Source organism: Carya illinoinensis, chromosome 14, assembly GCF_018687715.1.
Source record: "Carya illinoinensis cultivar Pawnee chromosome 14, C.illinoinensisPawnee_v1, whole genome shotgun sequence".
In the NCBI taxonomy this organism is placed as follows: Eukaryota; Viridiplantae; Streptophyta; class Magnoliopsida; order Fagales; family Juglandaceae; genus Carya; species Carya illinoinensis.
The window spans coordinates 29,143,421-29,169,342 of NC_056765.1; the positions used below are offsets into that span (position 1 = coordinate 29,143,421).

The 25,922-nt window shown below is 34.3% G+C and overlaps 1 protein-coding gene across 7 annotated transcripts; it reads left to right on the forward strand.

Annotated features, from left to right (window-relative positions):
- The first annotated feature begins 2,177 nt into the window (after positions 1–2,177).
- Positions 2,178–10,440, forward strand: LOC122294495 (homeobox-DDT domain protein RLT1-like). Of its 7 annotated transcripts, none has more exons than XR_006237656.1 (9): positions 2,179–2,438; positions 3,553–3,660; positions 3,753–4,412; positions 5,812–5,900; positions 6,711–7,169; positions 7,281–7,367; positions 7,530–7,624; positions 8,750–8,907; positions 10,103–10,440. XR_006237656.1 is itself a non-coding variant. In XM_043103273.1 (9 exons), the coding sequence occupies exons 2-9, from the start codon at positions 2,432–2,434 to the stop codon at positions 8,814–8,816; spliced, it is 1,572 nt and encodes a 523-aa protein (XP_042959207.1). In that variant the 5' UTR covers positions 2,199–2,309; positions 2,382–2,431; the 3' UTR covers positions 8,817–9,181. The 7 variants fall into 7 exon arrangements, 4 of the variants coding, with proteins under 4 accessions (XP_042959209.1, XP_042959210.1, XP_042959208.1 ...); XM_043103273.1 differs by lacking the exon at positions 10,103–10,440 and having other exon boundaries at positions 2,199–2,309; positions 2,382–2,438; positions 8,750–9,181; XM_043103275.1 differs by lacking the exon at positions 10,103–10,440 and having other exon boundaries at positions 2,178–2,438; positions 7,530–7,628; positions 8,750–9,181.
- Positions 10,441–25,922: the final 15,482 nt, after the last annotated feature.

Here is a 25,922-nt window from a genome sequence, read left to right on the forward strand (position 1 = left end):
CAAGATTTTATTTTAGTTTGACCTTTTTTATCAAACAGGTCTTGTGTGTAGAGCCAACCCATCCGATTCATAACTAAATAGGTGTGTAGGGTCAACCTACAAAATTATTATGTCAATTTTGGATTGAAAGGACGTACTTGAACCCAAACGACTTGATGATGTGACACAATTCATTTAAAAAATAGTAATAATTTATACAAATTCTAAATAAAAAAGTTCCACGCAATTTAATTTAATAAAAAATACATTCTTTTTTTTAGCGTGACTCACTTTTGTACAAAAGACTTGTACCTTATAACTTATCTATTTAAAACTGTACCTAACAATATATATTTAATACTCTCAAACTATCAAACTTTATACACCTTAGAGTTATATTTTAATTGATATGTCCTATTTTGATAGCAAAAGAGAGGGCAGAATCGTAATTTCCAATTCATAACAATTACATCCTTAACTCATACAAATAAAAGAAGGGGAAGAAATCATGAATTAATTATCATAGTTGAAACGTTTATCATTGACAAAGAAATAATATGCTACAAATGTGCTAAATAAGAAAGTTACTGATTTTGCAATAAATTAAAAAGGAAATTACATTAATATATACTTTCTATCCTTTAAAATCCGACTATTAATATAGTGCCAAATAGATCTATTCATACATTTTGGTAATTTAAAAAGGAAAACTAATTCAATCAAATAAAGTAGCAATCCATTCTCTTTTCATTAGTGTTGTAAATGAATAACTCTCCTCGAAATCGACATCGATTATATCAAACTTGAATTTACTTGATCAAAAAATTTACTTGCAATTACTTTTCTATATTTTTTATATATTTAATTAATGTGATTGATTACGTTATTTTTTAATATAAAATAAATATTTTAGTCAATCACATCAGTGAAATATATAAAAAATATGTAAAAATAATTAGATGTAACAAAATTCTTAGTTGATTCATTCATCAAATGATTTGTTATTAAATACAAAATGATTATTAATTGGCAATTACGAAACAACTCGAATAAAATTCAACTCGATTTATGAGTTTAAATAATTTTGTATTTATTATGTTTTTTAGTATTATCTTTACTTTTATAATAATAACATATTAAATATAAATAAAAAAAATATTGATATATGAATATAGAAATTATATGAAGATATTTACCAAAAAAATTATCAAATGTTTATTACTCAAATGAAAAGCACATAATAATTTATCGAGGTGCGCGGGAGTGTGAAACTCTCCCTCTCAAACCCTAGTGCTATCTCTCTCTTTCAATTATTTTTTTAGAAATCTTTCAAATCCTTGGAGGACTCATCTCTCATTCCCCCTCTCATTCCATCCATTCTCTATCTCTCTTTTTTTGTCATTTCCCCCTCTCATTCCCTCCATCTTTTCTCCCTCTCCTTCCTTCATTTCTCTTTTTTTTTCTTAATTTATTTTATTTCTTTCAAGGTCGAAAAAATAGATTTACAATCCTCCAATATTTCTTGTGAAGCATGAGTAGCACAATATGCTTTATAGGCCGATCACTAGGAAGATAATGGCATATCATCGGATCACCCATTCCAGCAGCTACTCTCATCATCAGATCGTTTAGATTTGATTTTTATGGCTGATTTCGAAGTTTACCGAAGTAGATTTAGACTGTAATTCGTCTTTTTCATATCCATCTTTATACTTTCATTGTTATTTCTTTTTATTTAGTTAAGTAATAAAGTCACATCCTCATTTGGAAGGTGGGGTATGAATCTCTATTTTAAATTGAGTATTGTTTCTTAGTCATTTTGTTTGTAAAGAGTTACAACAGTAGTTAAGACCATACCAATCATAAAAGAATTTTGTGTAATGATAAAGCTCCAAACATAACAATTGACTTGTGATTTGAGAATTTCTTTTATATCCATTCGTGGTTATAATTTTTATCTGATGAATAAATGGAGTAAAGTTTCCTAGGACAAAAAATAATAATAATAAAGAAAGAAAGAAAGAAAGAGAAAAGCACATGACCATTTTCTATTTAACTTCAACTCACCTAAATTACGCCCTTATTTTTCTACGCTCCTTTTCTCGTTTATTCGTTTTTTTTTTTTTTTAATCTAAAGAAAAAGGGGACAAGGAAAAATAATGAAATGGGAAGGAAAACATCGTTTAAAGAGCCCAAACAAACTAAAAACAGTAATACAGAGAACGTAAGCCCAAGAGAACTTGATTGGAACCAGCAAATGAAATCATAGAATTCCCTCTCCCTTCCCACTTTCAGAAAAACGCTCTCCCTCTCATCAGCATGGATTACATGTAAACAAAAGTTTGCATTTTTCTTGGCTTCGAGCTTCTTGGCCTAATGGGTTTCTCTTTTTGAATTTACAGAATCTAGAACTCCTAGAGAGATAGAAGGAATCGCTAGGATTTCATTCGACATGGAAGGTAGCTTGTTCTATTTTCTCAATCTCAACTCATACAAGCTTTTTGGGTTCTTTGGGATCTCATTTTCTGTTTAATTCTTGTGAATTGCTCCGGATTTCTTGCTTTAGAATATGTAATTGAATTCTGGGATATTGAACTCTTTGCATGAACAGAAAAGCTGTTGTAATGGTGGAGATAGTTCCCAGAATGTCCTTTTTTTCTTTCTGTCCTCTTTGGTCCTATTGACAGCGAGTTTTGATCTTCAGGATTTTCGTGTCTTTCATTTCCTATATTTTCTTGGAATCAAATTGGGCTTTATTTTTTTTCTCGTCCTTTACATGAGATATTAATGGAGCTTGCATGATTATTTTAAGATGGGTATTTATCTTTCCACTTAAGTTAGTAAAGTTCACGCAATTGAATTATCTCATGAAGGCAGTAGATACAGTCCTGTCGAATGTTTGATTTTAATTGTCAAATTGTTTCACGATGACAATCATAAAAAGAATTTTATGGAATGATCCTATTGAAGATTTGTATGGAGTTAGGAAGCCTTGTACAGAAATGAGGAACCTGGTTTCCTGCTTGAGTTATGGAAGAGTGAGCTAAGTGTGGCCGGTATAACCTACAGTTCTGGAAGCAGACATAATTGTGCAAGCGCAAGAAATGTAAGCATAATGCAATATAACAAATGATAAGATGGAAAATAAATTAATGTAACCACAATGGTAAGCACTGTGAAAGACAATTCTACAAATATCACCAAATGTGCTGTCTATTCTTACATTTTGGTATACATATTAAACATTTTTTGGCATTAGGATCAAGAGTTTTTGATAAAACATTTAATTTGTTGTTCTTCCAGTTCCATAGGTAAACTTCACTATGTTATTGGTGAGCAGAGGGGAAAAGATTGGATGCTGTTTTCTTGTTCTGAAATCATTTTATATGTCATTGTAGAAAGTGATGAAGTTTCCTGGAATAACTTGTATGTTTAATTAAGACTAAGGGCCTATGTCCCATGGAAAGCACTTAAGTTGCTGCAATCTTTTTTGCACCCATCAAATACTCTTTAGATATAATGGTAATTTCCTCATTACTAAGGTTTCTTTATTACTCTTCCATTCATGGTTAGAATCAAGTGGAGTGCACTCTGAAGAGTATAAAGTTTCTTCGGAGAAAGATAAGAAAAGAAGGCTCAAGACACCTGCCCAGGTTATGGCTCTGGAAAAATTTTATAATGGTACGCCACTTCTCTTGTCATATCTTATCTCATTCTGGCTTAGTGTCTAGACATTTATTTTTCTAAAAGGAGATTTCTTTAATTTCTCTTAGAGCACAAGTATCCTACAGAAGAAATGAAGTCCCAGCTTTCAGAGCAGATAGGATTGACAGAAAAGCAAATATCTGGATGGTTTTGTCACAGGAGGTTAAAAGACAAAAAATCTTTGAGAGATGAAGCTTGTCCTAGTGGACGACAAGATCATTCGAGTGGTGTTGTTCAGGATCGCGGCAGCGGGCTTGGACAGGATTCATGCGGTAGCACAAAACATGGTGATTACAGGAACGTTGATCCTAGGGAAGTTGAAAGTCGAAGGCTCTATCGCAATGATTATCGGGCTGCAGGTTTCACCTATGACAATAGGAGTCATTATACAGGAACTGAAAGTTGCACAGACAATACATCTTCAGAAAGTAGCTCATCTTCACAAGACAGGTTGTTTTCCCTCGCTGAGGATCCAGATGATAGGGAAAATTCTAGATGCCTAACACACAATGGCATCATTACACCTATAAATACAAATAGTGCAAAAATCAAGGGATATAAGCCATCGGGATACTTAAAAGTGAAGGGTGAAATTGAAAATGCTTCTATCACTGCTGTTAAGATGCAACTGGGGGGTCGTTATCGAGAGGATGGTCCACCACTTGGTGTGGAATTTCACCCAGTTCCTCCTGGTGCATTTGAGTCTCCAATTCGGAATCCAATTTGTGGTAAGTTGTGATGCATGTATTTCTGTATGAGAAAAAAGCTCCTAATGAAGTTTTTAGGCAACTGATCCTGTAAGAGTAGAATTTCTTAATGTTGTTAGATCTTGCTTCTTAATTTTTTAGTTCTTTTGCAGTTTTCATAATTTCTTTCGTGTGCCTGGGAAAAGATTATTGGTATTTTTTTCTAATTTCAATTCAATGTAGTTTTTGTCTGTAGGCAAATGATAATTAGGCAAGCATAACTAGCTCAAGCCAAGTCCAACAAATATTTTTTTTCTTTTGTGAACAGGATATAGATAATTTATAAAATAAATATATAATGGGTTTGTATACATTTGCATTAAAATGTAGATGGTGCGATGGTTTTGGACTTGGGTGATTTAGATACTCTGTGGTTTCCATAAGATTGAAATGAATCTCTTGCATGTGGATGGAATTTCAAATTTTTCCAGGAGAGAGAGGTTAAAGGAAAACAACATATATAGAAGCTGTAATATGGATTTCTAAGTATCCGAATTATTTTCTTGGACTGAAGTTGTCACAGCTTTGTTTTATTTATTTTCTTCCCCCAAAATGCATAGACACATGGTTGAAAAACATTCTGGTAGGTATGTGTCTCGCTGGACTATTTAATGCAATCTTGCAAAACGTTTCTGTTATTTATTTCATTGATGGGGATGGAGTTATCAATGGTTTGATATTTGTGTAGATGGTCATTATGTACTTGGGAGATGTACGTACTAGTGTACTACTGTTTGAGTTGCTGCTATTGGTGATAAGTTGCATATATTTGACTTTGATTGTTAAAGTTTATCTGGTGGTTTCCATTCTGACAGTTTCTTGCTTGCTTCTTTTTAAAGCATTTGGAGACATTGTCTAGCACGTACCTGTGGCATGTTCAGCTTGACATTAGTGTGTGGGAGAATTTATAATTGAAATTTCAAACTTAAAATAAAGAGGAAAAACCCAACCTTCTCTTTTATTCTTAAGAAATACCCATTACAAATATTCGCCTTTTCATTGGTACTGCCATGATGCATTATTTTACGAGGTTGCTGTTTCTTCTCTCCCTTGATTTTTTCCCTTTTAAAATTTTTATATTAAGGTTCATTCCCATCCCACACATACGCACACACACACAGATTATGAAGGTGGAAGAGGTTGTGGAGTGAGGTTGTTTTTGATAATCTGAAGTTGTTAAATTATCAAATTATGGTTGCAATTTTATTGGTGATAAAAATGTACATAGATATATATATATATTTATCTATCTATCTACATGCATTACTTTGCGTTTGGTTTGGTTTAAATTGCAGAGATGGCTTGTTTTTGCAATTTTCCCAGTAAAACTTCTATCTACAATGGGTTTGAGTCTTTTGTCTCATTTTATGTGTTTTTGCAGAACCATCCTATGTTGGGAATTCTGCTCTTTCCCATCTTTCCCATTCTCCTGATATTTCTGGACTGGAAAGGCAGCCTAGTCTCAGCAATGTAAGTATACTTTTTTATTATTTTTTGTTAAGTTCTGCCTCAATCTAGTAAGTTGAAATCTGTTTTTTCACATTATACTTTTTGTATGATGAGCGTGATGGAAGGGTTGAAAGGATGGGACTGGAAGAGCTTGTAGGTTTGTAAACCAATCACATAAACTCATTATGACAAGGAACGGATTAGATGAAATTAATGTAAAGTTGGAAATTTTGGGTTATGCTTTTAGAAAATTAAGAAATCGGGTTACTTGTACTTTATTCTTTTTGACTTTGAGATTTGAGTTTTTAATTTGATAAATAAGTGACAGAAATGCAGATGTGGACAGATGTGCCATCTGATGTATTCACTTGGAAACAACTTCAAAAAATAAGGAAAGAGCATGGGGAGGGATTCCTCTGCCACCTCCTGGCACCACAGGAGGTGCCAGGGTGCCTCCCTCCTCTTGCGCAGTGGAGGTGATGAGTGGCCTCATGTGCACCCCCAGCCTTGTGGTAGAGGTGTTAGTGGAAGCTCATGGGAGGCTACTCCGGACTGCACCACGACACCTCCCGTGCACAGGAACAGAGCAATTGCTGTATTTATTAAAAGTTTGGATGTTTAAAAGCTCGACACCAGAGCTCACACCTGCACATTTGCTTTACTGGAGAAATTTCTTTTATACTCAGAATCATGGAAGCTCAATAAATTCTCTTGTGAAGGCTTTGCATCAATGTTGGCAGGACTTGCACTCCATGCCGTTCGTATTAGTGTTTTCTTCTATAAAAGTTTTAGTGACTTTTGTGTAATTGTTCTCTTTTCCTGCCCTTTCAGAGATATGAGGTGTATAATTCCAAGTTGAGTTCACAGGATTTATGTGTGGAAGGGGCATATTGTAGTAGTGTGCATGGCTCTGATTATCAGGATAAGATATCTCAGCACCAATTAAAACAGAATTTAACTGTTCTCAACCATACCAAACCTTTCTCTAAGCGGAACTCTTTTTTGGATTTCTATGAAGATTCTCCCAGAGAAAAAATTGCTTACAATAGCAAGAGGAAACAAAGAATGAGTGGCAACTGTGGTGCTGAAGGGTCGGGGATTGACTCTGTCACTAACGGCCATGGTCACTATGATGGGAAAATTGGAAGCAAGTTGCATGATTATGATGATGTCAGCCCCAACGTCATCAAAAGGAGTGAAAATTTTGAATTGAAGCCTTCAATTCTAATACACAACCTCTGCAAGTCTGCAGATAAAGAAGAGAGAAGGCCATCCACGAGGATGAAAAAGGTCAACCTTTTAGTTTAGACTTTACAACTGATTTGCTATATTATCTAAAAACTCTTTTATTGATTGAAAGTTCTTTGCTTGAGATTCTATTGTTTTCGTGAATATGTGCAGAAGAAGAAAGACAATGAAAAATGGAAGGGTATAGAAGAATATGGCAACCAAGTTAAATTAATAAAGCATCCATCAAATGAAATGACAGTGAGTTTGACCTTAGGCCAGTTTTTAATGACATTATGATACATTAATAAATACATGCATCGTGGAAATAATATTTTTGTGCACATCAGTATGTATGTACATGCAGGGGTGTGTGACTTGCAGTGTTTTGCCTTGCTATTGATGCCCCCTTTAATATTGAAGGTTGAAAAACGAGTCAGACCTGATCTTCCTAAGCCGGACTATGTGAAAAGAGCATCATTAACTGGAATGCCGACATGGAAATATCAGGGCAAAGGGTTGGTATAAATTTTTTCTTATGATTGCTCTCTTTCTCTCTCTTTCTCTCTCTCTAAGACTTGAACCAGTAACCCATTGCATTCTATCCCTTGCTTCTTGAGCCAAAGCCAAGTGGCATGTGACTTGCACATTCCTCTTCCTCTATATCAACTCATGCCCTAGCTTTTACCAAAAAAAATCAGTGCCTTGATTTGAAAAATTTTGGTTTTTTCTTTGGCTATTGATATAATGTATCAATGTCTTGGAATAATTTCTATACCCCATTTTAAAGAAATTAAAAAACTCCAATCTCTTATTCTATTTACAATAGTGATTTAGTTTTGAATTCAACGTGTAGATAGGTTGATGGGAAGGTATTCTTTTTTGACAATCCTATATCACTGAATCAGATGGGGTATTTATAATGGTTTTTTGGTTTACTTTCTTGGTGCAATTACATCAGTGCCTTATCTACTGTACCGGTAAAGATATCATAATTTATACAAATCAAAGATCCTTTTTTTTTTTTTTTTTTTTTTTGTGGTTTGGAAAGGTGGGGGCGGAGCTGCATGAGGTAGAGAATGGTATTGCCTTTAAATGACAGGACTTAACTGCAACCATAATATTTGTAATTTAAAGTCCTAAACCTGTCACGTTGGGGCAAGTTTGAATGTGGAATCTTACCCTACTATTTGAAGTCTCTCTAAATTGCCAATGTTCTTGTAATATCTGTCTAAATAGTCTACTAGCTAGGCTTTGACTTGGAAATTTTGTACATCTTGGGAGGCATATCCTAGTATTTTATCACATTATGCTTGTCCGTTTCAGTAGAGAACGGAATTCTGAAAATGAAAGGTGATTAGGATGCTGACTTGCCACTTAATTTAAGCTTTTGCCCGGCTACATGACTGAAAATTGAACGCCGACAGAAATTCTAGAAAATTGACCTCCCAATCAAAGATTAGTTGTGGGTTTTTTTTTTTTTTTCAAGTGAATTTCTTTTCTTCCTTATTCATTATCTGTTGTCTTTCTAGGGAATTGAAGTGCTCATTGTATATAATCTTTACACGCTTCTTTCCTTTTAATTTTTAATTTTGGGGCTCCATAGCTAATTATTTTTGGACTGCATTGCAAATATCAACTAGATCTGTCATGGGGATTCCAACTAGCTTCAGCGCGGATGAAACTGAAGAAACCAGCTCTTATTTGTAAGGTTTAATGTTCTCAAAGCAATGGCACGTACAGTCCTATGGAGAGTCACTTCTCTGGAGCATTATCTTCGGGTGCAACAAAGTTTCCACTGGTTAGCAATATCTTCTGCACTTGCAGTGCTCACCAGTTTTTGTGTAGAAAGAAATTCTTTATTTTCTATTAGATTTTACTGCTTTATGGAGGAAAACGTTGCAAACCATCACGCTTGACTGTAAGAATCATCTGCCTGGATCTGCAAACTATCAAAGCGTGGAAAACAATGTTCACAATTTATCACTGTTTCAGGTCGAGCAAACAATGGCAGTTCTTCTGCCTTTGGATTTTCCATGCTTTGATTTATTAATCAGAGGAATTAGTTTATCTCATTCTGTTTTTTTTTTTTTTTCCCCTTTTCCCCATTGAACTTCTTGGATATATCACATTAATTACTGTCAGTTCCATTGCGCATATATATTGGAACAGAGACGTACGCCATCATAGGTTTCTTCTGAGAGAGAGATATTTTTTAGCATTTTAGTGCTTTTGGTTATCTTGTTTTGTTTTATGTTGTCTTTGCTTTATTTTCTTTGACATTCTTTAGCACATGACAACAAAAGGATGAGAGGTCTTCAATGCCAGCTTATAGTGTGGATCAAAATCAATTCATTGTTGGACTTTCTGGAAACTCTCACCTTTCATGCCTAAAGATTTAAAAGCATCATTGATTCTGAACCTTTGAGCAATGCATTAGTATAATTACGTGTCAGATCATGACCGACTGTATATTGATATTTTGATTAAGGGCAAAGGTTTCAGCAACATGCATACAAATATTAAGTAGAAAGTGACTACTTTCCCCGGAGCATTGTACAAGGTTTCAATGAAGTCTGCTATTCGTATTAAACGCACCGCCCTTACTGTTCCTGTTTTGAGTGATCATGCATACTCTTCTTGTTACAAGTATTTCTGAATGAATACCTCCATTATGGGAGGTGACTCAATGGTTTTTGGATAACTTTAAAGTCCCAAGTAGTTTGGTATGTATATACTAGGTCTCAGGTTCAGATCGAAGTATAAATTTACCTTAGATTGTTAAACTTTCACAATTTACTAGGTTACAAAAGAGTTCAAACTATTTTCAGTGTCACGAAGCTAACCCAAGCTGCATTATTATATGTAAAGAACAAATTACAAAAGAAAAGAAAACAGAAAGGAAACTTTGCACCTTTCATCATTCATGAGTTTGATCTGATCATCATATCTTCTTCTTCTTCTTCATCTTCTTCTTCTTTTTTCTTTTTGGATAGGAACATGTCATGTATCAGCCTTTTGGTATTCCACTGCTGTACTGTCACGATGGGGTTTTCAAATAATGCCTGCTTTTGTTAACTGGCATTGAAGACCTTTACTAATGGCCGGCTTCAATTGAGCTCAGACAGAGAAGGTAGAAAAGTTATCCCTGTTTTTGTACTGCTTGTAGTTCGTATCATTAAATAACAGATATGTACTTCACGGTTAGTGCTTTATTGGAGAGAGAAAAAAATGAAAAGGAAATTCAAGACTCCATGGAAGTTTTCTTTATTGTCCATCCTGTTCTTGTTTGCATATGTATACAAAATGCCAGGTCACTCGTGGGCTTTTTTGACGCTTTGCATCTTTTTCCCCCTGTAAGATTGACTTATTTGCCACCCATAGATGACCATTGACTGTTAGCTATAGCTAGCTAGCTCAAGTAGGGTACTAAAAGAGAGAGAGCCGGGGGGGCCTTGTTTGTAACACCCTGCCATCCATAGTTAAAAATGACGTCATTATTAGAATTTATTAGGAGCCAGAGTGCTATTATTAACTTTGACTTAAAAAAATATATTTTTCTTTTATTCTAAAGGAAACGTTTGTTACATGACAAATCCCACAAACCGCCCCATCTTTCTCTACCTGGTCCTTAATCACCTCCTCTGGCCCTATAAACACCGGATCCAAGGTCTTGGACAAGATCCTCCCCAGGCATCTCGCCACCTCGAGCTCAACCTCCATCGTCATAGTGTTGAAGTCACGTTTCGTTTCGCATGCTCGAGACAATGCCAACTCCACCGTCGTGGCGTCCATCCATATGCACTGTAGTTTCAACATTCCCAAAAGCGTCTGGGGGTCATATGAGCCATCGAACATCGAGTATTGAACCTAGTTTCTCAAAGTGTCGAGCAGTTCAGCCCTCAAGATGGCTATTTGAAGCATTTCAGCCATGGCGGAAGAAAATCAAAGAGGAACAAGGAGGGTTTGGCCTAGCTATATATAGTAGTTGTAGAGATCAAATAATGGGGTTTGTGGGATCTCTGAGTTGAATTAAATACATCTTTTCATTTTGTTTCCTAATTAAAAGGCAAAGAGAACATTATAACCGACAAAGACAGTTTAAGGTGGTTTAAGGATATAAAAGTTGTCATATCTGCGAACACTACAAGAAATCAAGTTTTTTTCAACGCTCAAAATCGTAACCAAAATATCTCAAAATCGCTAGATATGACTATTTCCAGAAATTTTAACTTCGTTGCATGTTCACTGCAATTATCGCGACTTTGTTGCTCAAAGTAGCGATAAAAAAATAATCATTGCTAAAAATACTTTTACCAACGATTTTTTTCCTTGCTAATAGTCCAAACATTGCTGTAAATATCCTCATGCCTTTAAAGATAAATAGTTGAGAAATCTCAATTGCAACATTTTATATGGTCACAAATACTATAGAAATCGCTGCAATAGTTCGGAGGTTATTCTAGCGAAAATTAAAAAGTTATTGCAAAAGACTTTTCCAGCATAATTGTGATACTGAAAATAGCACCAAAATTGCTGCAAATAATCAAAAACTGCTGCAAATGGGGTAATCCGTTTAAGGAAAAATCATTGCTAAAATTTAATTGCAGCATTTTTTATCGTCGCAATAACTACAAAATCGTTACAAAAAAGTTCCAGTCATTTCCAGCAAATATTAAATAATTGTTGCAAAAGAAATTTTTCCAACGTAACTGTGACGCTGCAAATAGAACAAAAATCGTTGCAAATAATTAGAAACTGCTACAAATGGGGTAATCCATTTAAGGAAAAATCATTACTAAAATTTAATTGCAGCATTTTTTATCATTGCAATAACTATAAAATTGCTGCAAAAAAAGGTTCGGTCATTACCAACGAAGATGAAATAATTGTTGCAAAAGAATTTTTCCAATGTAACTGTGAAGCTGCAAATATAACCAAAAGCGCTGCAAATAATTACAAACTGCTGTAGATGGGGTCATCCATTTAAGGAAAAATCGTTACTAAAATTTAATTGTAGCATTTTTTATCGTCATAATAACCACAAAATCGCTACAAAAAAGTCCATGTCATTTTCAGCAAATATGAAATAATTGTTGCAAAAGAACTTTTCTAACGTCACTATGACCTTGCAAATATAACCAAAAGCGCTGCAAATAATCATAAACTGCTGCAAATGCGGTCATCCATTCAAGAAAAAATCGTTGCTAAAATTTAATTGCAGCATTTTGTATTGTTGCAAAAATTGTAAAAATCGCTGCAATTGCCTTTTTGGTGCATTTTTTCCCCTGCTCTCGCTAGAGACATTGGTTATATATCTAAGTGTGTCATTTTCACACTTGATCTAAAATATATTATTTATCTTATTAATACTTTTTTTATCATGTTCATGTCAGTCACTAAATAATTATTTAATCAATTTAATGACTAGCCTGAAATAATAAATTAACTTTTTTTAATATCTTAAACTGCACTTAATTTAAGTCATTTAAAATAAGATTAATTCATCATTCATTGTGAAACACTTTTTAATCATAATCCACATTATAATAATCACCACAAGTTTTTCACCTACATGAAACGATCACACATAAACTTATGATTCTTTCTATTCCATTGTTATGTAACACTTATAGTGTTTATCCAACACCCAATTTAGAAATAGGAAACATAAAGAAAAATCTTGGAACTTTTATTATAAATCAAATCTTTGAGCACCTTTTTCATCTAATATAATAAATCAAACACATTCATTCATTCAAACCCAGTGGAAAATTCACATTAATGTAGTTATGGGCTATACACATTGGGGTGGAGCAATTTGAATCCAAAACCTACAACTTACAAACTACTAAATATATAGAATGCATTTGGGAATAACTTAAAACCGGACAATCCTACAACTCGCATTTAATGGAGGCCAATAGGTGATAGACACGTCAATGAGACAGAAACTGAGTCGGTTTGCCGCGATTCAGGGAAACAATGCCCCCTTCTCTATTCACATGATTCAGCTGCCCATCAGTCTGCTCAGTCTGCTCTGCCATCAGTCTTCAGATTTAGCTTGCTTCCCTTCCGGACCCTTCTCTCTTCCGAAAAAGTCCCCCTTCTCTCTTCCGAACCCAGGCTTCCCTTCCAACCCAGTCTTCTCTGTTTCAATTTAGCTTCTATGTTTGATCGAAGACGAGTTCCGGTTTTAGCTTTGCATGCAACTTCAATTTTTCTTTGTTTTTTCTAAGTAGCAGTACACGTCTCTTTGGCCACCGAACAAAACCCATCCATGAAATCATTTCCCATACTTCCGAATCAAGTCCCCCTTCTCTCTTCCGAACCCAGGCTTCCCTTCCAACCCAGTCTTCTCTGTTTCGATTGAGCTTCTATGTTTGATCGAAGACGAGGTCCGGTTTCAGCTTTGCATGCAACTTCGATTTTTCTTTGCTTTTTCTACTTTGCAGGACACGTCTCTCTGGCCACCGAAACCCATCCATGAAATCATTTTCCATAAAAGTAGTTTTACCCTAATCCCTAACCCTCCCCTCCCTCACGATCTGTATAAAAACGAAACCCAAAAAAAGCACTCCCTCCCGATCGTGCTTGAACTCGAAACCTAGAAACCCCCTCCCTCTCGATCTCAATAAAACCGAAGAAGAAATCACGAAAAACACTATGAAGGTAAGTTTACTATTTTTCAGCTGTTTGTGGGTTATTTCCTGGATTGTTTGCGTTGGAGTTGGTCATTGAATTATTTTTTTCTAACTGCTTGTGGAATATGGTTAACTTAAGATCGGATGGAATACATAAGGGGCATACTAGCTTCCTGTCCAACACTTATTTACTTTTAGAATTTATTTTTAATTTTTATTTGTAATTATTATACTTCCTTCTTTGAATCTCAACTAAAAGGATTAAATATTGCACGTAGTAATGTACATAGTGATGTACTCCATCCGAAACAAATTCTTATATTGCACGACTTGTATGTTGCATTTAAATCAATATTGTCTAGAAATTTTGATGAGTATTTTGTCTCGTTTTGACTAGCTTCCTATCTCACCCAGAAAATATTGCATGCCCCTTATCAATTTTGCAGACCTTAAGATAGTAAAGATATTGAGAGTTAGCACTCGCTAGCAAGGTTACAACAAATAATTTTGAGTAGAGGAAACATACAAGGTTAAAATGATGACACCAATAAGCAAGTTTCCTATCAAAATACATATTAGCATTATTAGCTTAAGTTAGCACTAAAAATACATAATCAGTCCTTGCTGTTTACTGATTCAGTCCTTGTCAAATGCAGTATGACTATGACAACAATGTTAGTTCAAGTTCTTGTACTTCAAGAGCAAAAGATGAAGCTATTATTTTGAAGAGACCATTTTGCCATTGTGGAATTCCTTCAAAGTTAAGAATTTCTGCCAAACATACTAGTTTTGGCAGACGGTTTTTTAATTGTCCGAACTATAAGATGAAGAAACAATGCTCATTTTTTCAATGGGTTGATTTTGAAATGGAACAAAACACTTGTTGCAAAATGACATTGGAGTTAGCTCAAAGAAGAAATGACAAGATCAATCAAGAACGTTGGCTGGCTGAAGAAGCAAAGTTTAAAGCTATGGAAAAGAAGTATAAGAGGACATTATTCTTGTTATGGTTCTGTATTGTTGTACTTTTTTCTGTAATTGTGTTGAAGTTTGAATGATAAATAGCTCAATTAATGTAATTCTTGGAAATGAGCTTGATGTATATTGGTTGATGGTTGTTGGTTGTGGTCTGTATTTTGGTTAACTTGGAGATGTTTGTCAAACGTGGATGCTGTGAATATTGAACTGAAGTTGTGAATATGAAAACAGGGGGTGTGAATATTGAAACTGAAGTTCTGCTGTGAATATTGAATATGAAGTTGTGGATGCTGTGAATATGCTGTGATCAAAACAAGGGGTGTGAATATTGAAACTGAAGTTCGGCTGTGAATATTGAATATGAAGTTGTGGATGCTGTGATCAAAACAGGGGGTTCTTGAAAATGGAAAAAAAAAAAAAATCAGTTTCATTGTGTAGGGGGGACATCACGTCTTAATCGCTTTTGTAAAACTAGAAACAAAGAAAAAGTAATCAATTCTTGGAGACCAATGTGATTAAAAGTAATCAATTCTTGGACACAATCTAGTTTGTTTTCACTGTCTCAAACAAAATAACAAATATTTCTGCAAGCCATAAACTATTAAACAAGAAGTGTCTACAACTGAGTGGGTCGGCAAGCACAATCATGATACATATTGCCTTTCCGAAACTCTAATGCAACAAACATAATAAACACCCACCAATACTCGGATGCACAGAAAGGAATATTGGCAAGTTTCACTCCTTGAATTTTTGTTTCAGCATGTTCGAGAATTTTTCTTTCTTTTTGTTTTAGACTTTCACGCCTAAACCCTTCCCTTGTACAAACATAGTGTACTCCTTATAATTTTCTGTCCTCTCTCGATAATACCGTATGGTTGGTCCTCATTGCAAAACCTTTTCGTCTTGCATACGCTTTATAAAATGCTTGTGCATCCTCAACCTCATCAAATTCTTTCCCAACAAATGGTTCAAAATTTCCACTACTAGAACTGGAAATCAAATTGACTCTATCTCCTACATTCACTCCATCTCCATCACCATCTCCCAAATTCACGACGTCTTCCATGTCCAATCCATCTCCCGTGCTAACATCACATTGCTCTTCCACGGTTTCATCCTCAAATATTTCATTTACAATGCCTTGTGGACAGTTTCTACTCGTTATTATGTCAACGTCATCACTATCCGAACTCCATCCAAAATCCTTCATCCAACATAAAACAATGTTATATATATTACATATTGAATATTATATGTATAATATTGAATCCAAATAATATTACCAAACAGATTTAATACCATAATTTTAATTGTAGGTGCGTCGGTGTTCGAACCGTGGGAAATTGAAGCCAAAACCCTATAACAAAAACAAAGTGACTATTCTTCATCCATGGTATTGGTGAAAAAAACAATAGCCTGTTTCATAAGGTCCTATCAATTTACTAGCAACTTTTCAAGTAATAATAGTGTCTCTAAGTATCATACATTGAAATTAAGAAAGGATGATAGGAGCCTTTTTAATGATACATACAGGTTTAATCTTTAGATAACAATAAATAGACATTTACAATGTAATGGATAACTGAAGCTGGATCTAAGGTAGTTCTTCGTGAACTAATAAAAATATCCCATAATTATTACTATAGAAGAATTGGGTCCAGTTCTTTGTGAACTAATAAAAATATCCCATAATTACTAATATAGAAGAATTGGGTCCAGCTTCAGTTATCCATTAATTTTAATATATTATACAAAATAATAATATATTTGCATTAGTCTATTAAAAAAGTCCTGTCATGTTATCAAAAAAAAAAAAAGTCCTGTCCTTCTCACTTCTTCCCGCCCTGCAGCTTCCTATTTCACGTACAATCTTGTGTGTTATACAGAACCTCTTCACCATATAAATTCCATACAGCCTACAGTTAACCCACTTTGAAAGCATAGACACCTCCACCACATTATCATCCACAAAAACCTAGCTGCCCTATTGTTATTTTGTAACCCATTATTCACATCAATCATACAAATCTTCTCTGATATGGGCATTGACAATTGGTCTGTGTTAACTCGCCTGAGGAGGGCAGTGAAGAAGGTCAGGTTTTTGTTGGATTTTAATGTCAACCGGTGGCGTCTAGCTCCGATGATCAACCGTACTTCTTCGAGCAATCACCACCGGCTAAGTTTCAATGATTGGCCAGGCTTGAGAGCTTGCACTGATGATAATTTCGATACAGAGTCTGAAGAATCAGGCGCCTCTGCAAGGAGTTTACAGAGAACAATAAGCTATCCATCCGAAGACAATAAAAGAAAGTAATTTGTGCATGTTTCTACATAAATTTTAACAGAAACACTTTTGCAAACACCGGATCTTGTAAAACTTGGCTCGAGAATAGTAAAAACAGAAACGCATCAATGAAGAAAGTAACGCATAAATTAACAGCAACTGGAAAATGATAGACGGGCGCGAAAATATATAGTAAAAATAGAAACCTTGATGAACTTGGGATAAACTGATTTTTCTGATTTGCTTGCTTCCGATTGAGCTTCAGATTTAGCTTCAGATTCAGATTTAATGTTAGGGTTTCTAAGAGGGAGAGAGAGAGAGAGAGAGAGAGAGAGAGAGAGAGAGAGAGAGAGAGAGAGAGAGAGAGAGAGAGAGAGAGAGAGAAGAGAGAGAGGTATCCGGTTTCAGCTCACGAATTTACGAAAATGAGTCGGTTTATTCCCTACATCGCGCAGTACAAAGTTTAAAATGTACCTCTTACGTGGCAAACTGTGATTGGCCTCCGTTATTCTCAGTTTATAGGACCCTCCAGTCCGAAGCGTTTCTGAATACATTTCTTGCTTCTAAACATTAATTGAAAATGTCTACATTCATTCAAATTGATCAACTGTCCTGCTCCTCTATATTTAAAAATTATATCATGTCATTTATAACAATATGCACCTGGGCATTGTGGCTTGGGTAGAACATCTTCAACACGTCTGCATCATGTGGGGGGGATTCATTGTTCAGCATTTTTGATATTTTGATATCTCAAACTCCAATCTGCCAATGATAAATAAAGAGGGTCGTTACGTAAACCGATTAATTTAATAGAGCATACATTGGCATGAACAAGAAAATAATACTCAAATTTGAAAACTAACTTTAATGTTCCTTCATCATCGCCAATTGCCAAAATGGCAAACATAAAGTCAGGTTAAAAAAGGAATTATCTTACAGTCATGTAAGCAAAACACTCCTCACAAGGAAACTAGCACTTTTAGCGAAGCTGCTTGTAAAGAAATAGACTGTAAAAGTATTTGAAAGAATTCTTTTATTCTGTATATTTTACTTGTGGTATACATGCAGTATATATATATATATATATATATATAAGTGCATCTGAAACTAATTGATGTACAAGAAATTACATGCAGTATATATTTTACTTGTATAGTTGTACATATTTAAATTAAAATTTAAATGTTGCTGATCTTCAGTAGTGATTTCATTTGAAATTAGTTGATCTTCTACACTGCTGAACCCAAAACAATGTCTAAAATACATCAAGCTGAGATCATAAAGGAACGCATGTGAAGACAATAAGATCACATGGAAACAAACTATATTAGTTTTAGCATTATGCATGGTTTTGTTTTCTGGTTAATGTATGTGTTTTCAACCCCAACTTGGCTGTGATTTAGACAATGTGTATTTGTAATGATCAACATGTTTTGTCAGTTTTTCTTATTATATTGTTTTCCATAAAAAACCGTAAATATTCCAGCAAATAATTAAACCATTTATAATGAGTTTTGAATTTCTGTATCTTTCACCGCTTGCATTGAGTACTTATAGTTTTAGTTCTTTAAGTTTTAGCAAACTTTGACAAGCAAGAAGACAATGAAATAAAGTGTCATGTGTCAATCCACATGACATGCCTACCTGAAAAGCACAAATTGCTATAAAGTACCCTCAGGGCCTTAACCAAATCACATGCTTGCATGTAAGTATAGACATAGAAATATAGCTAAACAATCCTTTATAGGGAAAATTTCTAAGTTTTCGTTTAAAAAAAAAAAAAACAGCTAGCAATTTCATTTGAAATTATCTCTATTATAAGAAACATAATCCAAACTTCCAGATCATTCTACCAGTCCATCAAATAGTGCTAGACATGGCTAATGCAGTCATCCATTTTTCTATGGATCACCATATTTTTGGACGATTGGACTAACTGATATAATTAAACAGTTGAATGTAAAGTGCATTCAGGGACCAAAAACAGTATTGGGATTATTCTTGTTGTTTTAAGTAAAATCAACACAACCTTCTTTTTGTTATTAGACTCATTGAATAATATTTTATGACATTATGAGCATCAACCAAAATTAAACTTGTATGACTAAACTTGTTCCATTCCACATAACAAACAACATCATTTAGATTTTTCAACCAATACCCAAAATCTCAATCATACAATCAACCAAAGCATAAAATAAAATTAAACCAGAATTTTGACAATCAATTACTGTCCAAACCCAGCGCAATCATGCAAGTAGAATCACTTTACTAAGTACTAGCAACCAAACAAGAATCTCAAACAATCATAGTCTTGTATCATCTGGGAAACTCATAAAAATTAAACAAGATCTACTTGAAAGCAGTAGACCAAAATAATCTGAACCAAAGAGAGAGATTGTGTATACCTCAACAGTCCATAATGAAGAAATTCCAGCAAATTAGATGGGTGTTCTTTGCTCATTTCCCGAATCAATCCCCCAAAAATACTTAAATCATTTGAAACAAAGCAGAGAGCTAAGACTTCAAAATACAATTGAATTTGCGCTTAGTACCAAAACAAGAATAATAAGTTGCATTTTCTTTAACATGGGCTCTACTAAATTCTCTATGAAACACAAGAAGAGAAAATAAAATTGAAAATTTTGTAATAATCCAAACAGTCAAAAAGGAATGAGAGGTAGTGATAAGATCCCTATTACTCTGTTTTTCTTACTTTAGTCTCACCAAATCAAATGTAATTATTCAAATGAATGCAATACTTATTCACTCTCACCCACTATTATCCACTATTAGTTGTGCTTAATTCTCCCATATTATATATATAGTCACATGATCCATCCTACAATATCACATAAAACAATTGGACCTCAATAACTTTGAGAGAAATATTACCAAAAAGTAGCCAATAATAAACTCCAAGGAAATCATCATCAACATCAAATTGTAGTATGCTTAATGGAATGAAGAAGCACTAATCATAACCATAGAAGAAGTGAAGAACTTGAATCAAGGATCCAAACTCTAGTTAATGCAAAGAGACAGCTATACTAATATGCAATGGACATGTATAGCTGCCATCAATATTTAGGCAATTGCAAGTAGTAAGCTGTAGAAGTGGGGGTTAATTGTGCATATTTTACAGAGTTATGGGACGAGTTATGGATAAATATTATCTTTGTTTAAAAAGAATAATATGTCTTATGTGATGCACATGTAAAAATTTCATTAGTTGTAAGGTGCATGAGAGAAAATGTCTTAAAGCTAGCAAAACAAATTATATCAGCCACCCGTTTATATAAATTAAACAAGAATAATAAAACTTACAAAGAACTCTCTTTTGTTCATTAAATCATATAACATCAACTATTCAAGCCTTTAGAGTTTCATATTGAACTTGATTTCTATTTATTTAATGTGTGATTCTATCTTCTTCTTCTCTTTATTTTATTATTTTTTTTGGGGGGGGGGGGGGGGGGGAGGGGGAGGGGCTGAGCTTTGGGGGATGGGTGTGAATCTCTCTCTCTTTTCATAATTTGTTAGCCAAGATATTCAGTAAGGGTTGTTGGTGTTTCTTGCACTAATTTGTGATCTTGTATTTGGAGAATAAAACGGATCAAAATTGAAACTTTGGAAGCTATGAGGAGATTTTCTTGGGATTTATAGAACCATATATGATCAATAAATAAATTGAAGAGTTGGCATCATGAAGTTTTTTTGTCTTGGGTGTTGGAAAAATCTGCAATAACTGGTAAATTAACTAAGAAGGTAGGGGAGTAATAGATGAAAATAAACTACTAAGTTTTCAAGCCTTAAGGTAAAACCAAAATCCAAACTCTAGGCAAACCATAAAACAGATTTCTTCATAAAAAAATCATCACATGGATAGATTTGGTCTTTAGAAAAACTAGTACTATATATCATGGGGAACAAGACAATTTATTATTGCAACGCAAACTATGATATCTTAACAATTACTAGCACATATCCAACAGAAGATGGTATAATCACCAATTTGATATAGATATTTGCCAAGATTGTAATTAAATATGGCACTAGTCCTTATGATGGTATGTAGCTTAGTAATTCAATATATTCAATATGTTCACAATAAATTTAGATTGGTAGATACTGGTATAATATTAAACTTGTGATGAATACTTTCTTTTCCCTCTCCCCTTTATTTTTCATGAAACATTCATGAAAAATTTGAATTAATGGGTTGAGCTAGCTTTAGAATAATATGTTTACATTCTTCCTTAAAATGTCTTATTATTATTATTATTATTATTATTATTTTGTTATATATATATATATATTGTGTATGTCTTAGTATTTTTTGTTACTTGGATGGAACACACCAAAGGAGAGACTTAGAAAATCATTCACACTAAGGGAGAAATATGGGTTTCAAATAAAGGAATCTGAAACTCATTCCAAATAAATCTAGCTAGATTTTCTCTAGGTGTAATCATCTTTCAAACCAAGTTAAATTTTTTCTTGTCTTGTCTTGATCTTCTAGGTAGCTAGCACTCGATAATGTAGAGGTTCACAGCCATGTGGTAGACATTACCTATTTGTTTAACAGAAAAAATAAACCTCAACCACCAACTCTGCAATAACCAAAAATCATCACCCAAATCTAGGACTAAATCATTGCTAGCATATTGAAAATAAATTGTGTAAATTAGGTTTAATCCAAGTCATTTACAGGTTTAAAGGGATCTAGTGTAGCTCTTTTTTCTTTTTCTTTTTTCTCCAAAGAAAACTAGCAAGTTCAGTGACTGAACAAATGAACTTTCAGGCATATGCTCTATATCATTTATGCACTTTGCCCATGTGACATTCAGAACCAAAACTAAGATGATGAGTCATCAAAATCATATCAACCATTGTGAAGAGCATCAACAAGTTTCACATAGATCCACTTTTTGAAAGAGAAGGAAATGGAAAGTGTGTACCTCAAAAAATAGACATGCTCAGCAGCAATCCCAATGATCTTTTCACAACAAGAAAACCATTCCACCAGAGTCTTCCTGTCCTTCCCACTAACAATGAAGAAAACATTTTTAGGGTCTCTGCACAAGCTTGTTAAGGTTCCAACAGCTTCAGAATTGGGAGTGTTACTAATTGAACCAGGCAGAACCATAGCTTCATCATAATCTAGAAGAATTGCTTGGCTCGTAGTCCTCTTATAGGTTAAAACAATATGATCAACTGAGAGCTTTATAAAATTTGGATCCAAAGCAATTACTCGAAACCCTAAACCAAAATTGATTCCCCAGCACCTCCTCCTCACATGATCCGTACATGCCCGTTCAAGATTTTGTAAAAATAGTCCATTAATAGCACAACCATAGTCTTAAACTGGCTAAGAAAAATAAATAAAAACAATCAAAATTAAGAGCAATTGGGCTCAATGGAGAGGTTCATAACCATGTATTTTTATCATTAAATTAGGAAATGATGCCTAAATCCACTTCTGACCATGTCAAATAAACACATGATATGTGTAATCACTATTGACTCTCCAACTAGCTTGTACAGAATCATATGTACATGGCTCAATCTTATAGTACTGATAAAGCTCCCCAAAACTTCTCAACCAGCTTAGCTGTGAAATGATTTGAAAGGAATGACATAATAATACTTATGGTCAGAAACCCTCTGCCTACACACATGCTATGTGATCCAAGCAGAATTACTATTGGAGAGCATACTTACACACATGCTATGTGACATAAGAAGTACTATTGAAAAATAAAGCAAGGAAAATTATAATTCTTACAATTAGTACTCAGAAACACCATCTCCCATAAAATTACAGGCAATCAAAATTACCTCATTTCCATTCTAATTACATGCAAAAGTAGTTTATGCGTCAATGCATTCAGAAGATATAATGCTCAAAATTCAAATAGATTGCCCCATTAATAGTAATGGGTGATTAGCTGTATTTTTTCTTTCTTTCTTTACTTTTCTTTAAATTTGAAAAATGAGTTTTTTCTGGGAGACTTAAATTTTTCATAAACATAAACTGTCCAAACTATAAATTAAAGTAACATAGGCATCATTGTTCAGCATATCATTCAACAGAACAGCACACCAACCTTTAATTAGCATTAGAATTGCTAATTATTGATGAAAGAAAATGGTCACACACATATGTAGAATAGCATCCTAGATGGCGGTCCAGCTGTTCCATCAATAATTGCTCCTGAATTAAATGAACGGTTTGTTAATGCATGTTAGTTTATCAGAAAATTAAATATTAATATAACCACAAAAAATGAGGGGGGAATAGTCACAACTTAATGTGTAAAATAAAATCTATTAGAAGGGATCAAGCAATTACATAACTTTTATAGAGTCTTCATCTCCTGCATGGACAATAATCCTTCACTTAATGGCTATTCAAGGTGCTGCAATTCTTTTAAGTCCACATTTCCAGAAAAATTCTTACCCAAAAAACCCCCCAACTGCCCAGTGCCTCCCACAATACAATAGGTGAAAAACCTTTGTCTTTATATATATATATATATATATATATATGTTTTCATTTATAGTTTGGCCACCCACCATCTCCCACTACCAAAAAATGTCCAAAATACTCAAAAAAGTGATTCTCATGATTTCTTGTTGACGCTCACTAAGTCTCTCCACGAGACTGGAGAGACTTAGTGTAAGACAGGAAATTCTAAAAAAATATTTTCAACATCTTGTCAGTTTTATTTTGCCTCTCACGAAGAACTCACATGTCACACAACACTCCATTAAGCTTTGTCTTGTAATGGTCAGCATCTTTCTTGTAATTCTCAGCATCTGTCTTTTGTTTTTCAATTAAGGCAAGGTACACTTTTTTCCTTTTGGTTGTTCCATTGTCTTGTCAACTCTGGGATGACCATCTCTCCTAGCCCCATCACGTATCCTGGTCTATGCCCAAGCACCTCTCTAAATACACTTGTTGTAGCCTCATCGTTGCGTTACTCAAGCTCTAGACCATCCATCTTGCTGACCATCTCATTCTGCACATGTAATATTTAAAATGGTTCCACTACAACATATAGCACTTTCGCCGGCGCTTTTAAATCACCGGAAAATCGCAAAAACTCGCTGCTATATCTATATACCAGCGATTACATAATCGCCGTGGAATCGCCGGTACTATTCAGCCATTTCTTGTATACCGCAACGAAACTCAAAAATCGCCGTCTAATATAAACTTTTTACCGGCGATTCACTAATCGCCGGTATATAATTTGTAAATCTAAAAATAGATAGCGGCGATTACAAAATCGCTGTGAAATAATTAAGCGGCGATATATAAATCGCCGGTATATAAAAGAGAAAACGGGAATTTATTAACCGGCGTTTAGGAAATCGCTGGAAAATTATTAACCGCCGGTATATTTTTAACCGGCGTTTCATAAATCGCCTGTATATTTTTAACCGGCGATTTATGAAACGCCGGTTAATCAATTTAAAGACGGATAAATATTTACCGACGTTTATAAAATCGCCGGCTTATTAATTGCCAGCGATTAAATAAACGCCAGAATACATGTTACAGTCTAGAATTTGTATTCCGGCGTTTAATAAATCGCTGGCAATTAATAAGCTGGCGATTTTATAAACGTCGGAATTAACCAACACTGCCAGTAAATTACTTTCCAGCATTTTTTCCATCGCCGTCATTTAATATAGCAGCGATTAAGAAAGCGCCGGAACAATTATTACGGCCATTTCATTATATTCCAGTGATTTTCAAATCGCTGGAATATAATTTTTTGTGCATTATAATTTTTTTGCCGTTGTTTTGTAAGTTTTTAGCGGCGATTGAAAAATCGCTGGAAAATCCTAAGAATTCCAAATTTTAATAACCCAGTATTCCTACATAGGTCTCATTTAAATGAGACCTGCAATGAGTTCTCATTTAAATGAAACCCAGTAAGAATACTGGGTCTCATCTTTCACCCATGCATTAATCATGAAAACCAAATATTTACCCGTCATTTATGTATAAAATGTACCTGATTGACATGAGTAGCTAATTAATTATCCATACATCAACAAATCACATAATATATCAATATTCAAGTAAATATATGATTAGACCAAAGTCATATATATTTTTACACTGGGTGGTGCATTATACTGTCATATCAAGTACAAGCTGAGCTACAAAAGATGTGAAGAGAAATATAATCACTAATATTTGAAACATGTTCAATCCTCTACTACATCCAAAATCAAAGAGCTACCCAGTTGTGCTTGTTGGTACCTTCAGTGCACGCCAATGAACAACACTAGTACTGAAGCTTTGAAGAATGTTCCCATCTGTTTAAAATTACCAAAACAGAAACAAACTCATGAGCACCCTATATGACATAAATAGTTCTTTCTTAATCATAAATGTAACATGTACAAATTATTTAAATATCGATAAGTTGGAATGTGACTGTACAATATATCCATATATCGAAAAATAAACTAGAAAGTCCGTCATAAAACCAGATTGGGATGGAAGTACCTCAGGCACCTCAGAACTCTTATGATCCATTTAGTTCACACCACAACAAAAGCCTCATTCAAAATGTCATTAGGGGCCTTGATACCTAAAATTTATTGTTTGCTCGATTTGAAAAATGAGACTTACACTGTGCTAGTGTTGCCTATATATAGAATGGTGTTTTCCTGAATTAGAATTTTGAATGGTATAGTGCTCAGCTCATATGAATAAATAAATTTATTCCACTCCCCACCCTTCAAAGTTTGTACAGAAGAGAAAAGTTTGCATGAACCTACAGTTCATGGTAACCTTGGCACAAGCTCACACTTTGAGAAAAAGTGGCAGTACAATAACTTGGGGGCATTTACACAGCCATCTCCACCAAAGAGAGATGC

Bases quoted from the DNA above. Each gene is read 5' to 3' on its own strand.
- LOC122294495 (XM_043103273.1), top strand. The intron at 4,413-5,811 runs GTAAGTTGTGAT...GTGTTTTTGCAG, and splicing joins AATTCGGAATCCAATTTGTG to AACCATCCTATGTTGGGAAT. The intron at 7,368-7,529 runs GTGAGTTTGACC...TTAATATTGAAG, and splicing joins ATCCATCAAATGAAATGACA to GTTGAAAAACGAGTCAGACC.